Source organism: Sarcophilus harrisii, chromosome 4 (genome assembly GCF_902635505.1).
Source record: "Sarcophilus harrisii chromosome 4, mSarHar1.11, whole genome shotgun sequence".
Taxonomy (NCBI): Eukaryota; Metazoa; Chordata; class Mammalia; order Dasyuromorphia; family Dasyuridae; genus Sarcophilus; species Sarcophilus harrisii.
Window position 1 is genome coordinate 217,183,564 of NC_045429.1, and position 17,042 is coordinate 217,200,605.

The 17,042-nt window shown below is 36.3% G+C and overlaps 1 protein-coding gene across 6 annotated transcripts in view; it reads right to left on the reverse strand.

Moving 5' to 3' along the window:
• ANKRD6 (ankyrin repeat domain 6) overlaps positions 1-17,042 on the reverse strand; it is a 198,144-nt gene that overhangs the window by 20,814 nt on the left and 160,288 nt on the right. For all 6 annotated transcript variants that reach the window (XM_031964524.1, XM_031964527.1, XM_003769281.3 and 3 more), the window contains 6 exons: positions 14,154-14,252; positions 11,887-11,985; positions 7,280-7,378; positions 5,438-5,536; positions 3,177-3,275; positions 902-979 (listed from right to left, as the gene is read on the reverse strand). In XM_031964524.1, coding sequence (XP_031820384.1) covers positions 902-979; positions 3,177-3,275; positions 5,438-5,536; positions 7,280-7,378; positions 11,887-11,985; positions 14,154-14,252 — 573 coding nt within the window. The remainder of the gene's footprint in view (positions 1-901; positions 980-3,176; positions 3,276-5,437; positions 5,537-7,279; positions 7,379-11,886; positions 11,986-14,153; positions 14,253-17,042) is intronic.

Sequence of the window (17,042 nt, forward strand, 5' to 3'; positions counted from 1 at the left end):
TAGATGAGAAACATCTACAAGGCTTCAAAAGGTATGTTTCTATTAATAATTCCCTTCCAAGGTGGTAGTCTGGTAGCTCATGTAAATATGGAGACCCTCATCTGTTTCTTAACCCTAGGGGTGCTATAAGTAAGAACCATTTCATTTCTGTAGTTAAAATTTCTGAACTCAAAACATACAAATCTTTGTGACTTACTAAAGTCACTAGTTACTAATGAGCATCTAGGCATATTTCTGCGAAATTAGAATTAATAACAGATCACAGGTAACATTTCTATGTATATCATGCTACAGGATTCTGATTTAAATGAATTTGATCTTTTTTCAAAAAACTTTCTTCAGTTTCATTATATATATCTCTCTCTTGCGTGAAATTAGGGTAGCAAATGAGCTACAACATTACATAGAAATGCTTTTGATTTTCATAGCTTCTTTTTCTATCTTGATATTTTACTGAAGTGTTTGTTTCAATTAGAAAATATCAGAATCAGCAAAGGAATTAAGTATACCATTAAATCAACAGCAAATTTCTTTCTCTTATTCTTTTGCTATTGCTATCAATTATGCATTTATGTCTAACAAAGCTGCAGAAAGGGGCCATACTAATTTTATTTCTGTATTTATTGATAAAGTTTTGAGTATTTCTTATTTCCTATAATGCTACAATGTAGTTTTTAGATATGTCATTTGCATTATGCTGAGAAAAGGCCCTTTAATGTCTGAGTTTTGCAGGATTTTCTGGTATAGAATAAGTGATATACTTTGTCAAAGGCTTTTTCTGCATTCAGTCATTAACCAGAATAAAATAGGCAACTTGAGAACTGACAGACAGAATTTGTATAATGGGATACTAATGCCAAACAAACAAACAAACAAACAAACAAAAACCCCAACAACCTACTTGTGGTGCTTTGGTGAGGAGAAGAGCAACTTCGGGATTATTGTGATGCCGGGCTGTCTCTAGTGGAGTCTGACCAGCCTAAGGGAAGGAATCATATATAGAAATAAGGGTGTAAGGTAACAATTATACAAAAATACAATAGTTTATCCAAAAGTTGGACATGGTAGATCCTCATGGGGTAGATATCTACTTACCAATTTTTTTTTTTTAAACAACTCTACCTTCAGGGTGATGATGGAAATATACAAAAAGCTTATAGGTTCAATAAAATTTATTGGGTTTTTTGATATCTATGAAAAGTCTGACCATGATAAATTCTTTTTTAAAGCAATCTAAATTATTTTGCTATAGAAGACCATCTAATTCATTTTCCCTCTTTCTATTCTCACTGCCAATACCCCACTTCAAGTTTTTATTACCTTTTGCCTGGACTATTGCAACACTTCCTACTTAGTCTTCCTGTTTCTAGTCTCTCCAACATCTAAAATTCCAGATGTACTTTCCGATTGTGACCTTTACTAAAAAACTTACAATGGCTCCCCACTATCTATTAAATAAAGTTCAAACTCTTTAGAGTGACAATCAAGGTTTTTTATAATCCAGCTCCCATTCTACATTTTCAGTTGTAATTTACATTATTCAAATTTGTATATTCTATACCATAGCCATAGAGAAAGACTCTTGGATCCCTAAAAACACTTTTAACATTATTATTATCTTTAAATTATTTAGTAAGTTGTTATTTATTAGTTTTATTGCTTGTTTAGCTTTTCTTAAGCTATTTCCTAGTTCCCTCTACTAGAATATGATCTGAGAGAAGGGACTGTAGTTTTTCTATTTTTTCTACTTTTATCTCTGGTGCTTAGTATAATACTAGGCACACAGTAAATACTTGATAAAAAATTTTTTTTTCATTTATTCCATTTCCCCAGGATGTGTCCTCTTTTAACAACATAAGGCAGTATGCAGTTAAGTACCAGATTGCTGGTACAAACAGTAAGTATAACAAAAAAAAAAAAAAAAAAAAAAAAAAACACCAAAAAACATCATGGTAGATTGAAATGGTCCAAAAAGACATTATTAAGGAGGTATGGTTTGACTGGATATTTAAAGAAGGGTTGTATCTGCATAGGAGGAGATTCTTTAGTTTACAATAAACAAAGATGGACTGAAAAGATCAAGAGTGTTTTTGAGGATTGCTTGGGTTCTATTTGGAAAGGAAGGGAAAGAGGACAGTGAGGGGCCCAGTTGGAACTGAAGGTTTCTATTAGACAGTAACAAAAGATTAAAGCTCAAAAGTATAGACTTGAAAGTAACAGGAAACTAGTGTTGGAAAAATTAATATGCCAGGGATTTATCAAATAAGTTGGAGCAGAGAAAGACTAAAAGCAGAAAGACCAATCAAGAGACTAGTGTAATATTCCATGCATAAGGGAGTGGGGGGGGTCTAAATTGGGGTGGGCTTAGAAAAGAAAAGAATGATGGGAGAAACAAAGGAAAAATTATCCTGACTGCACAAGACTAAACTAGAGATAGCAAAATCTACTTCCATTTTTCTCTAGTTAACCAGGGTACATCTCTAAAAGGTATTATTAGCACCATGTGATTTTTAGTACAGGCTTAGCTCCTGAGTGCTACAGGGATAGCTAGAAGCCAGAACAAACTATCCAATCCAATTTCCTAGCCCTCCACAACCTCCAGCCTTTCTGTTATTCCTTCTTCCTTTCAACCTAACTGAACTCAACCCTCAGACACTGAGGAACTGAGTGAGGAAGAACAGACGTTGCAGCTCATAGTTTGAAAAAAGGGGATAGCCCTTTTAGACAGAATAGAAATATAAACTCTGGGGAAGGAAGGCAAAGGAAAAGTTTAGGTTCATCCTTTGTTCTGAGAATTCATTCTCAAGCTATTTACCCCAGTAACAAACAAACACAAGAGAACTAGATTCATTCCTTCCTTCCCACGTTCAGTGGAGCCCTGCTAAGGGTTCCAGCTCTGTTCATTTAGCAGAATAGATTCCTATTTACTGAATCTATAGGAATTAGGGCTTTTCTATCCATTTTTCTGTGCTACTAAGCGAGGAATCTTTCCTTTCCTCTATGCCCTCTCTTCAAGGACAATGGAACGGCAGCTCTGTGAAGCAATGCTCACTGACGATGCTAAGAGAAGGACTTGGACCAATTTCCTTGAAGCATGTGTATTTTTCAAAAAAGATTCCTGTTCTTTTCAGAAAGTGGATGGAGAGAATTTCAGAAATGACCATGGACTCACTTACATTATTGACAATTGTCCCATCAGCGCCTGCTTCCAGTAAAATTTTAGCCACTTTTTTATGATTTAGGGCAGCGGCAATATGAAGAGCCGTGTCTCCGGCCTGAAATTAAACAGAAAAACAAAAACATGCCAAAGACCATCACAGGAACTTCTAGTATCTTTCTTACATACACATCCTTCTCATCCTGAATTGAACTGTGTGTCTTCAGGTTCAAACAGGGACTAATCTTGAATTGAGGTCTGCTAATCAGAGACTTTTCTGAAAAAAAGGATCACATTTGTTTGACAGAAGACAACTCTTCTTAATGTTGAATTGAGTGAGATCAACATATCCCAAACTTACTTATTGATTGAAAACTTCTTGATAGAGCTTATCAAGTTTGCCCAGGGATAATCAATTCCCCCACAATAAAATAGGATTAGGGAAATTTTGAAGAAAAAATAAATAGAAAATTTTAATATTTTCATACTATCTAAAAAAAATTCTGCATATAACTATTTTTGATATAAACCTAATTTCATAACAGAAATTTTTAATGGAATATAAGCTCCTTGATGGCTTTTTTCAGTACCTAACCCAATGATCAATGTATAATAGGTACTTAATAAAGATTTGATTGGCTACCAATTCATAATTTCGAGGGGAAAATAATAGGCATTTCCCCCCCCCACACACACAGTACCCTTATTCATGTCATGGAAAACACCATTTGGGAAATGCTAAACTAAGAGAGAGATTGCAAATATTTTTTGAGCTGAATTCCAATGATATATTTTCCCTGAAGAAATACTGGGAATTGAGGACATAATCAACTTCAGGAAGGATGAGTAAAGTTGAGCTGGGTTTGCTTAGTAAAAGGAGATCTCCAAAGCTTATTTGCTGGGCTAACAAAAAGTCAGTGTGGGAATAGATCAATGGGGAAGTAAATAAGGTAAAGCTGTTGGGAATACAAAGAAATTGCTTCTCTGATCTTATGATAGGAAGACAAAGAGAGTTCCTTTGAGTCTCTAGGTTTGGGAGTAAGTAATGCTGACAATTAAGCCACCTAAGGTGGTGGTGGGAGGGTCTCAGTTGTATTGCACAAACCATTCACCTTAGCACAAGTTGTTTTTGGATGCTTATTTTACTCTTAGGGCCTTCCTTCACTGGACAGAGAACAATTATAGCCAGTGTGGTCTTTTAAAAAACTACTTACTGGTTCTCTATTTCCTACTTAACCATAAAACTAATGCTACCTATATAGCTAGAATTGTATTTGGTGCAAATAATGAATCCCTTGAAATGATCACATGTGTTAAGTTACACTATTCAGATTTATAATTATATGAAATATGGTCATTGGTTCCAACCCAAAGGAAAAATATAGAATGAATTATAAGGCAACTACTTCAGGGAAATTCATTGCTTGAACTAATCAGATCTAAATATCTCTTTCCCTTAATAAATATTAAAAAAGAATGTGTTTCATTTTCATTCCTTCGTGTACTATCCCAGGAAATAATAAATAAGTAAAATTTGGATTTCTTTTATTTGAGGATTGGAGAACTGAAGGAGTATTGAAGATTATTCACAAGGATAATCTACTGTTCCAGAATTACCTGTTTTACCTTTGGAATAGGGACAACACAAAGCTATTTTCTTTGAACTGCAGTGAATCCCAAACATTTCCAGACACTTTTTATTAACTTCAGATTTCTGTGTCCCAACTCAAAAATGCACTGTCCCTTACAGGTTTTAATCAATCAATAAATTTATAGATAGGTTAACAAGAATCAATAACACAGGGATCTCACAAGGACAAATAATTAAGCGTTATCTTTATAGGGCCTAAACAGTAATAGGACCTATAAAGCCAGTGATAGAGCTCAGCAAATTACAAGAATCCTATAACTTTGCTCCATGAAGCCACAATTCTTTGTCAGTGGGATTTTTCCTTGAGTATTTTAAAAAAAAAAAAATATATAGATATCAAAACCAACAGAAACCACTGCAGTATATGCAGAAAGTGTTCATTATGCAAATGTGGTGATATGCACTGAAATGACAAGAAACCACAGGCACACCCTCTCTATAAGGCTATTTAGAGAATCCCGGACTATGGTACTAGGCTGGAACCTGTGTTCCCAGGGGCTATTTACAGTAAACTCCCAGAAGCTTTAGGGGAGGCAAGGCAATAGCAGCCTCTAGCTTAGCATAAGTCTATATCTTATCCAGCCTTATAAAAAGGGTGCACTGCTGTAGTATAAGATACATGCACTGACCTGGTTCTTTTCATGGACAGAACAGAAAGCACTGAGGAGAACCCTAATGATGGACAAGTGATTATAGCGAGCGGCAACGTGCAAACAGGTATCTCCTGCCTGCAAACAGAAATAAAACTCTGAGCATGTTTTGGTCAGTAAAAGAAACAAAATAAAACAAAAACAAATAAGGAGAAAGCTTGCAGCCATCATTTACCCTTCAAAAGCTTTCCACCTGAGTTATTAAGCTGACTTCTAGCTGGAGATGCAAAAAGCAAAGAAAGGCTAGGGCAGAATGACCTTGTTTGACTAACAAAACAAAAGGAAAAACCAATAATAAAAAAAACAAACTGAGCAACATCTCTTTTAATTGATCCCCTACTTCCAGTCTCACCATTCTTTGCTACTTTTTGCGCTCACTGTACAGAAGAGCCCATGAGGGCAACTAGAATAAATGCTTCCATTTTTCATACAGTGCACATCTCTTCCCCATGGAGACTTTAGGAAACTAAGGCAGACTCTCTGCTTAACATTTCATTTTGAGGCAAGGTTCCTACTGCATCCAGCCTTTCCCATCTCTCCAGTACTTTGGGATGAGCCAAAGAAATGACAAAGATTGCCTTTCAGATTCCACATGGTCAGTCCACATCTGTCAGGGGAAGACCAGTGCAAGAGTCAATCTGGATTTTAAAAGCATGGGTTTTTATCTAATGAAATCCAAGAGTATGACACTGCTATGACATAGCAAAAATTCAAAGTAAGGATGGTGATGACCCATAGAGAATAAACCACTCCCCACCAGAACCCAAGGTCTCTGAGTTATTCATAAAATAATAGTACATTTAAGTTAATAGTTAAGAGAACTGCTAATTCCAAGTAAGATGATACTAAATTTGATGTAAAAGATAGAGGATAAAAATGGTGGCAGATTAAATTACAACATTTCTAGGTGTTTTTGTGACAGTTTCTCCTTGAGTTAATATTACTGCTCTCTTAGAAGATGAGGAACATTCAGGAATAATACTGCTGCTCCAGAATCCAGAAAGGATTAAGCAGAATGCTCTAAATCAGAGGGGAATTCTATAGATTCAACCTGGAGAGCTCTGGTCCTTTGGAGTGAATGGTAATAGACTCTCCAATCAAAGCAGTCCTCTTTCCAAAGGGGAAGGATACACAAAGAGGACAAGAAATTATAGAAATTGTCCAAGCTATGTTTCAGCTGCTTTAAACATGATAAACTACCTTGCCCACAACAGTGATATATTAAGACTTGAATACAGTTGGGAATCTGCCTCTACATTTAGACTCTCTTTAGAGACTAAGTTTTTAATCTTCTTGATATTCCTTTGGCAGTCTGGTGAAGCCCATGGACCCCTTCTCAGAATAACTTCTTTTGAATACATATTATAAAACACATAACATTGCAAAAGAAACCAGTTATATTGAAAGATAACTTTTAACACAAGGTTAAGAGTCTCTGGTGTAGAGGTGTAGAGCATGTTATGTTTAATAAAGGAGCACTTTTTAAAAATAGTTCCTTATTTCTGGACTTGAATTCCTAAATAAATAGAATAGGGTGGGAGAAAGGAAGATGGAAGCTACACCTGAAATATCTTTCAACTCCCACATCTCACTTTCCCCTTTCCTTTCTTTCTTTTTTTCCCTTTTTTTTTTTTCTTTTTATGAGGCAACTGGGGCTAAGTATTCCCATATCTCTAAATAATTATGTTAGAAATAAGGTTAACAAATCATGTTATTTAGCTCTTCTTTTCTAGAATTCTACCCCCAAGGTTTATTTTCATCTTGCCTCCCAAAATAAGAGAGAAACAGAATCACAAATTTGATTTTTTTTATTTTACCCACATTATTTTTGAGGTCAGGTCGAGATCCTCCCAGCAAAAGAACTCGGGTGCTCTGGGAATGACTGTTCTGACAAGCCAAGTGCAGAGCTGTGTTCCCTGCCTTGGGGAGAGACCAAGAAAATTTAAGGTCAATGTTAGGAAATTCTAGATTCTAAAGAATTAGCAACGGCTAGGAATTGCCGTTTGCAGGACCTTAAGTTTACTCTGACAAGAAACTAAACAAAAAAGTTACAGCTGAAGACCGGCTTCATTCTAGATGCTTGGGGATAACTGGTCATAACACAAATGGTTTCCTTTTCACAGCTACCATCAAGACAAATAATAGTAAGAAACATAAAGCACATTCCCTATAAAATACAGAATTATACATAAATCAAGTTGTTTTCTTTTTTTTTTAATTACAATAACTCAAGATGGTGCCCCAAAAGAATGATAAATGATTCTAAATAAGGATGGAGATTGCCTTTTCAAGCTCTTTTTAAATTTCCATTAATTTCCTATCATTTGAAAATTCTAAGCTTCATTTTAAGTGCAATACTGAAAATATTCCATGGGGGAATCAGCTCTAAGTTAAATGTACTTTCTCATACTCATATGTGTGTGTATGCATATATATGTATGTAAATAGGTGTGTGTTTATGTATGATTTGTAGTCACTAAATAATGAAAGCCTCTCATTTTACATTTTTAAAAGTTTTCTTTCTGTTTCAATAACAAATTAAAGGATAAAACCATTTCCATTCTATTTCAATAAACCCTTCCTCCTTAAAGGATCACAGATTTATGGCTAGAAGGGATCTTAGAGGTCACTGAGACTGACCACCTCAGAGGAAACTGAGGTACAAAGACATTAAGTGATTTCTCTAGGGTCTGACCACCCGTAAATATCTGAGGCAAGTTTTATACCCAGATCTTTCTGATTCTAAATACAATGCTCTAATTGCAGTTCACAATTACAAAGCAATTTCAAGTTATCTTTGATCCTCAAAACCACTTTGGAAGGAAAGTAGCAAATACATTTCATTATAATTCCCATATAAATAACTAGAAACCAGAGGCCCAATAAGTTAAGTGACTGGCCCAGCTAATAAGCTAGCTTTATTTAATAAATTAGCCTTCTGACTCCAGGTTTTGGATTTTTTTTTTTTTTGAAATTGTTATTGAGGGCTCTGAGACCATTTTGATAACCTCTGCAAGAAAAACAGGTAGCAGGTGAAGAGGTCTAATTTTTGGCATGATTTTTTTTACTTTATTTGGATGACTTTACAAACTCATTGTCTTTCTTGTTGAGAATAGAAGTTGGGCCAAGTGAGATTCTCAGAGCTGCTAAGGAACCTATAGATTGTTTCTCCCTCACCAACGTGCACTCCCCTCTGAATGCAAGTACCTATGGATGGTCTTTAGCTTCAGAGTCCTTGTGTTCTGATAAAGAGGGAATAGTTCATATGAGCTACCAATTCAGAAGTTACTTCCTCCTTTCTCTCCACCCCCCATCTCAGCTCAACTTCAGAATGTATTATAAAAGTCCTTTTTAAAGACTATCCATCCTAGTGGCTCTGCAAAAATAAGGGTACTTCTATGAATTTTGTCTCTTAATCCTTGGATTTCTTTTTTCATTATTAACTACCAGCAAAGTACCTCAAAAGGTGCTCCAAGACAAAGAAAGGTGTTAGCTTGCCAAGGCACTGAACACTAATCGGGGGGCAAACTTTTATGCATGACACTCATTATTTTTGTACATACTTTTACACAACACTCATTGGTAGTGAGGGAAGAAGTGCCTCTTGGCTTTGTCAATTCAGTGACTGACCAATTAAAAGTGGAAAAGGGCAGAGTGGTTGACCGATTAAGCAGTTCTTGTAATTAAAATACTCAGCTCTGCAGTAGCAAGTAGGCTACTTCAAACAACATTATGCTAACAGATGTTGTTAATATAGCCAGGTGAGGTATACAGCGGTCAAGAACTAAAAAACAGCCTTGATTCTAATTTAGCATTTTTTCCTTCCATATGCCAGACATCACTAGATGTTCATGTCTCAAAATAAAAAATGAAATAGTCTTTGTTTTAAACAATACGCCCATTGATCCTAATTGGGAGTAAATTCTAGGATGGTAAACACAAAGAAAGGGTTACTTGAAACTGTCACAGGCTAGAAAAGCCACACTTTTGATCAGGATTGTTGTTTTACTTGATTAGCTGTGTTGGATTTTTCATGATCCCATTTGTGATTTTCTTGGTAAAGATACAGGAATGATTTACTTTTCCTTTTCCAGCTCATTTTACAGAAGAGGAAATGCAGATTAAGTGACTTGTCTAGGGTCTCATGGTTAGTGTCTGAGATCAGATTTGAACCCAGGAAAGCTCCAGGTCCAGCACTCTCTTCACTGTACCACCTAAGTGCTTCAGATTTGAAAACTACTGCATAATGCATGATATTATGAGTATTATTACTATCATTGGGATGATAATAGCTAGGAAAGAAATTATATGTTAACATATAACTAATAGTAGATAGATAAGGAATGAACTTCATTTTTTCCCTTCATTCTGTTTAGCAAATGCTAGGAAGTCTTAATATTTCCTCAAGAATGAAAGGAAGTTAAGGGTTCTTAGTATTAGAACTACCAAGAAGGGTTTTCTGCTCACTCTTTCATAAAGAGAAAACCATTATATGATGTTATAAATTGTCAAACTCCTTTCTTCAAAGAACTTATAGTTGAGGAGATAAGGGAATGATGTGAACAGTAAGTATAACAGGAATACAGAATAAGAATCAGTAGTGACTGACTAAAGTTTCCAATGACATCTTCAAAGAAGAGGTGAGAAATGAGCTGGACCTTGAAAGATTGTGATGAGTACAAAAGAAGGAAGAGAGAACCCAGAAAGAGGGGGGATTTTCTGTGATACTTCTATAACTGACCAAGACAAAGAAGGCAAGAAAGAGTAAATTGGGGGACAGTAACTAAATTAAACTACGTTCATTCTTTCTATCAAGTTCCAGCTCAGATGACACTTCCTTTATGGAGCCTTTCCTAGTGCCCCAGGTGAATGCAATCTCCCCCTTTTCAAATTTCTCACAGCACTCAGCCTAAATCAATTCTTTGAATTTGCTTTTGGTTCCTTACTGAATAAATTCTCTTTGAGAGCACCTATGAATTCTTTGAATTCCCATAAAATAAGCAGCTGAAAATATTTTTTGAGTGAGTGAATGAATGCAGGGAATTGTGAAAGTTAAAACTGGAAAGAAAAGTTGGGATCACTGTAATGGAAAGCTTTCATTTCCAGTCTCTCCCTCTAGAAATGCCAAATGGGGTCCATCAAAGAAGATGATCACCTACAGTATAAGTTCCTTGACCTATCTTATGCTTGTTTTATGGTCTCCTGAGTGTTTTGCACTTTTTTTGGCTCATTAACTAACCTTTGACAATTACTACTGATTGAGTGTATCTAATTATCAGCAAGATCTTTTTCTGATCTTCAAGATCTTTTGTGTCCCCAGTGAAGATATACATTCAGGGTTCAATAAAGTGGCTTATTATCAGTTTAATACTGATCACAGTGGTTGTCATGGACACATGAGTATGTGTTATAAGTGGTACTACTGCCGAGTTTTCATTGCCACATAAAAATTGAAGCTTGAATTTTTTTTATTCCACTGTTAGTATTATATTCTAATAGAGTCTGCTGGCTATAACTGGCAGCAAGAATGCCAACTTTTTCAGTGCATTCAAAGTAGCATAGCATTGTGGACAAAATGATGAACAGGCCGTCAAGACTTAGCTCAAATCTCACCTCTGACAGTAGCTCTTTGATTCTGGGCAAGCAACTAAAAATCACTGAGGCTTGATATCTTCATCTGTAAAATGGGGATAATAATGCCTGTGGTATTGTTACTTTGAATACTTATACTGTATGTAGTTATCAAAAGGATCTAATGAAACAATGTTATATCAAGCACATTATAAATTTTAAAGTGCTACATAAATGTTATTTATTATTATTCTATAAAATTGCTGGGGCTCCATAAAATATTAAACAGAACCTGCAAGAGGGAAAAAGGAGGCAAGACCACGTCTTCTTATTGGCTTCTTCTTTCCGTGGCTTAGTTGTTCATGAGCACCACTAATATTTTATTCATGCCAAGTGTGAAGTGTGACATTCCCATCCTGAGGAATGCACATAAGAACAGTGGGTTTTGGAGGGCTTCATTGGAACAGAAAGGCATGCAACATCATGCCAAACATAAACATGAGCATCTGTCATCACCTTCTGGTTAAGCTGATTTTGAACTGCAACAGAAAGATGCTGACATTAACTAGATATAAACTTCCAGAGGAATTAGGGAGGAGAGGGGAAAGACTTCAGCAATAATTAATGCAGTTCTCACTGGAGCTGCTTCTCTGAGCCAGGTGTCAATCTGTCCCAGTCTCACCTCTACAACTGGAATTTCCTGGCAGGATTCACTTCTGTCCAAGATGCTGAGAGTTAGGGCATGATTTAGTCATTAACTGTGGAAAAGTGACACTAGCAGGTCTCTGCTTGAAAGGAAATACACGGCCCTCTCTGTCTCACAAATGGGAAGTTCCTGTCACCTGCTGGCATCTCACCTTGTTCTTGGCAAGCACATTGGCTCCTGCTTTAACGAGAAGCTTGGCAGACTGGCTGAAGCCATGCCAGGATGCTTCATGAAGAGCGGTATTCCCATCCTACAGAAAACACATACACACACACACACACACACACACACGCAGATTTAGATTTCTGAATTTGGAATGAGGAAGGATGCAATAAAAGCACATTAGGCACCTGCAAAATCTGGGGAAGCATTCACTCTCAAATTTCTGAACAGTTTATTTTTCAGTGAAACCTCTGAGTTACATGAAGGATGCTCTAGAAGTCCAGATTGGGATTCTATGAATATCTATTCATCCAACTTTTTTTTGAGAATTGTTTTTTTTTTTTTGTCTTTTAGTATATCCCCCATACTTATTAGAACAGTGCTTGGAATACAGTAAGCACTTAATAAATGCTTGTTTACCTCACTATCCCAAGCAAAGGTCTATTTTATTTTTCAAATCTGCTGTAGAGAGAACTATTAAAAAATTTCAGTTACAAAGACCAAGTCCCATTATACTCTCTAGATTGAGAACAACTCACAAGTCTAGTGTATAATTGGGTGAGTAGCTTGTATTCTCTTCTTTTAAAACGTGAATTAGTGAAGGGGTATTCAAACAAATCCAAGCATATCAACAGGCATTGAGGGAAAGATGATAATGTCAGTAAATAGATAAAGCAACTATCTATAAGATTTTGAGTTGAAAATTTGTTCCCCTTTCTCCTTTACTTCCCTCCTCCTCCTTAAGAGAGCAAACAATCTGATACAAGTTATACATATACAATCATTTCAAATATGTTTCCATATTATAAGGCAACCATATGTAAATATTAACTCTTTGTCTTCGAATCTCCAGTATGCACCACAAAGTATGTAGTTTTGTCTTTGAATCCTCAGTGAGAGGTACCCATATTTGCTGTAATTATGTAATTTTAAAGTGACAAACAATCAAACAAACTACCATTTTCTTTTTTTCTTGTTGGAAGTAATGATAGCAATAATAATAGCTTATATTTATATAGGTCTTAAAGATTTCTATATTATATCATTTGAGCCACAAGAATTGTGCCCAAGACCTTACAGGGAAGAGAGTGCCAGGGGACAAAGAATGGTAGTTCTGGAGAGGAAACAGTTACATTCTCCTCCAAATTTTCAAAAAGGTGCTGTGCTCTAGGTATAGTCAGAGAGGAGATGGGACAGGTACTCTTTTGAGTGAGCATGGGCTCTGCCTACGACTATATACACAAATGTTTGCATGTTATCTCCCCCGTTGGATAGCAAACTCCTTGAGAATAAGGATATTTTTTTCCCTTTTGCTTTTCTTTGTAGCCCCAGCTCTTATTACAATACCCAATGCATAGTAGGAATTGTTGATTTTACTTGACTATGACTACTATTCAGATTCTAGCCAGCCTTCCTAATGGTGGGAGACAAGTAAAAAAATTGTAAAAACTGAGCTCTGACACATCTTGTACTTGGCCAGATTGAACTTGGTAAACTTGGGTATGGTGGTCTCTGTTTCAGCTTAGCTTTGCCATAAAGTCTATTTTCAGGTGTTTTAAAGATGGAGAGTGCTGCAATGGGAGGGTAGCTAAGTTGGTAGTCAATGAGAATAATGTATGTATAAAGGGATGAGTATATTGGGACATATGGAATGAGAGACTAGGAAAGTAAAAAGAAAGGAGAAATGGGTACATATTCTCTGGATAAAACCTATTACCTAACGTGCTAGGTCCCTCACCTCTCCATTTTTTTTGGTGACTGTACCTGTTATTTCATTGATTTAGAATACTATAACATACTCCCCTCCACCGATGCAGATTGGGATGTGTTCTGCATCTTATAAATCAAGGCCCTGAAAATTAAATGATTTGCCTAGAATGACAAAGCCAATATGTACCATAAACAGGCTTTGAATACAGGAGTCCTAGACCAGCTTTCTAATCAGTGTACTGCTGGGCCAACATACAATATTAAAAAAATAAAAAAAGATTTATCTATGTGCAGCTTAAGGCCACCAAGTAGGCAGAGAAGTATGAAGACCTAATTTCCTGAAAGACTAGATCCCTTTGTGATGTAAACTCAAGTAAGGTACATCAATCAACAAGTTTTAGGTATTAGCCTATTCATTTCACTTGGAATTATCCAGCTCCATCCTGAAAAATATTTAGGATCTCTGCCTTGCAGACTATTTACAAACCTTGTGTGGCCTCCCACAGCACCTGGGAGATAAGATGAGGGCCTGAGATTTCTTTTTACCTTGTCTTGTCGGTCCAAAGCACACCCCTCTTGAATGAGAGCAGCTATGATCTCGGTATTCCCTACAACGGTAGCTCGATGCAGTGCAGTCTGATCCCCCTGAAAAGTGAAACATTACCAGTCAGTTAATTCTCTCCACCTGTATCTTTGTGCCCACTGCTTCAACCTGACAGGCAGACCCATACACAACATCAACAGGAACCCTGTGATTGTGATGAGAGAGGCTCTGTGGTTCTCAGGAAGAATAGGTTCTGAGTAAAGAAAATGGGCTTCCACTTGCCACCTGACCACTGACCCAGCAGAATCTCAAGCCCGTCACCCAAACAACACTATGCCACATTGTTCCGGCTGCAAAATAGGGGTCATGCATCTCAACAAATGCCCTAGGAAGCAGAAAGGGTTAGTGAATTAAGACATTTTTAAAGATTCAGTTAGAAAACGTTGCTTAGATAGTGTACCTATTACCTGGCATGATAATGGGTCTGGTACCTGTGCTGGAAGTCTTACAACAGTTTTATCTTTAGAGGCAGAAACTGGAATGCAATGGGGTAGATAAACTACCTCTCCACTACAGCAGGTATATCACTGTTTCACTCTGGTAACTTGATGACACAATTCAGGTTGGCTAGCAATTTGTCAACTATCCCGTAACGGTCATGGTCACTGGCAATTCAAAGAGGTTGATTCTTCATTGATTTCTTGTGAGGAACTCTTGGGGGGGAATATGAGAATCAAAGCACTTTATATTTATAAAGTCTTTGTGCTGAGCTTATTTCTAAATCTCATCTGGGATTTCATGGTGACATTCTTAATAATTTATACTGTCTTTGACCCCTCTCTAGCTTTAAGTTTTTGGAATTATAAAATGTTTCTCCCTTTATCTTTCAAGGGGATGGATGGAATCTGACTTTCTCACTATATTTGAAGTAAAAAATAATTGGGCATAATGGAAAAGGCCTGTAACCTCTTTCTCTGGAGGAGGCTAAGGTTGATGGATCACTTGAGCACTATAGTTCTTTATATGTTTTCATTAAATGCAGCACCACTATAAATAGCCTGAGACTCATGGGTTATGGTAGGAAATCAGGCTGCCTAGCCTAAGGCTGGGTGATCCAACCCAGATCAGAAACAGAGTAGATCAAAGTTTCTGGCCAATCAGCATGGGACCAGATTCATGAGTAGCCACTAGATTTCTAGTCTGGATGAAAGAAGGAAAGAGAAAATGGACAGAAGAGGAGAGGAAAAGAAAAGGGGAAAGACAAAAAGAAAAATGTAAAAGCAAAAAAAAGGAAAGATATGCCTAAATGTGGGAAAAAATGATTACTACAGCAGAGAAAGCTTCTTTTATGGAATCTAGAAGCACAAATTTTCTCTATGAAACATTTAATTGGGAAAATCAAGCAAAGGAAAAGGTACTACTTAATACTGTGTCACACATAGGCTTTTAAATCTGAAAGGGAACTTGTAGATCAAATCCACCCCCACTCTCATTTTGCAGAAAAGAAAAGGTCCACTGAGGTTTGGTCTCTTTGCCCAAGTCTGTCTTTTCAATGTTACCCATATGAATACACAGGGTAAGATCAATGAAAAATATGAATGATCTTTTTAGGGTAGTAGGAAGACCAATAAAATGAATTCAGGAGCTTTGAATTCTAGTCTTGGTTTGAAGTGTGTACTTTGGGCAAACTCATTCTTTTGACCTCATCTTTAAAAAGTGGTATTGGACTCCACTATATTTAGGGCTTCTTCCTGCTCTAAGATTCTCTTGTTTTTACTACCAGGAGTTCTATATAGATGAAATTAACTCACAGAAGAAGAGATTTATAAATTTATAAAACATAAGTGCTAAAAGAGGCCTTTATTTATCTTTTGATCTAACCTGATTGAATTATGATCTTTTTATATAATGATTTTATTAGTTTGTGATTATCTGTGATGCAAATTAGAAGTTTAATTTCATATAACTAATTTATTTTTCTTTCTCTACATTAAGGAGGTTCTCCTTTTAAAAGGGTAAGAACTTTTGGAACTTTGTCTAGAGAGGCAAGTGTTATACAGAGGAAAGATTGAATTTTGAGTCAGAAGACCTCTGAAGACGGGCCCTGCCATTTATTAGCTGTGTGACATTGGCCAACTCATGTACCCTCTCTGAGACAATTTCCTCCAGAAGGAAAATGATGCTGACAATGATACTTGACTTCCACAGGATTCAAAGATCAGAGAAAATACTTCCGAAGTTTTGTGCTCACCATTTATTAGTAGTTGCAATGTCTGGTTTTCTTTCATATTCAAGTATGTCTTAATAGACAGTGTCCTGGACTTGAAAGCAATGTTTAAATCCTGCCTTTCTTTCTTAGTGCCTATGTAAGATTGACTAAATTAACATAATTTCTCTGGGTATCAGTTTTCTCATTTGTAAAATGAAGAGAATGGAAGGAAGAAAGAAAGGAAATAAACATTTATTAAGTGTCTATTATGTGCCAGGCACTGTGCTAAACATTTTATGAATTTTATCTCTCAGTGATCCCTTCTAGCTCTATAGTTATGATCCTATGAATTCAAGGTCTTAAAACATTTAATGGTACTATCTTTTCCCCATCCCTTGGAAAATCCCAAGTGTTTTCTTCATAATGGCTCACAAGTTAAAAATGAAGACTGTACATATGGCATGAAAGTGCCATATTTTGCCATATGAATCTATAATGGACTTTTTCCAGGACAAAATGCCTTAATCCACTACTTACCCTATAAGATTTTCTATTCTAAATGACCTATTAGATACAACCTTAACTTTCATCAAGAGTTTTGCACATGACTGGTGAAAAATGCCTTGGCTATAGTAAATGTGACATATCTGCAACATCAGTCATATTGTTATATGACCTGTTT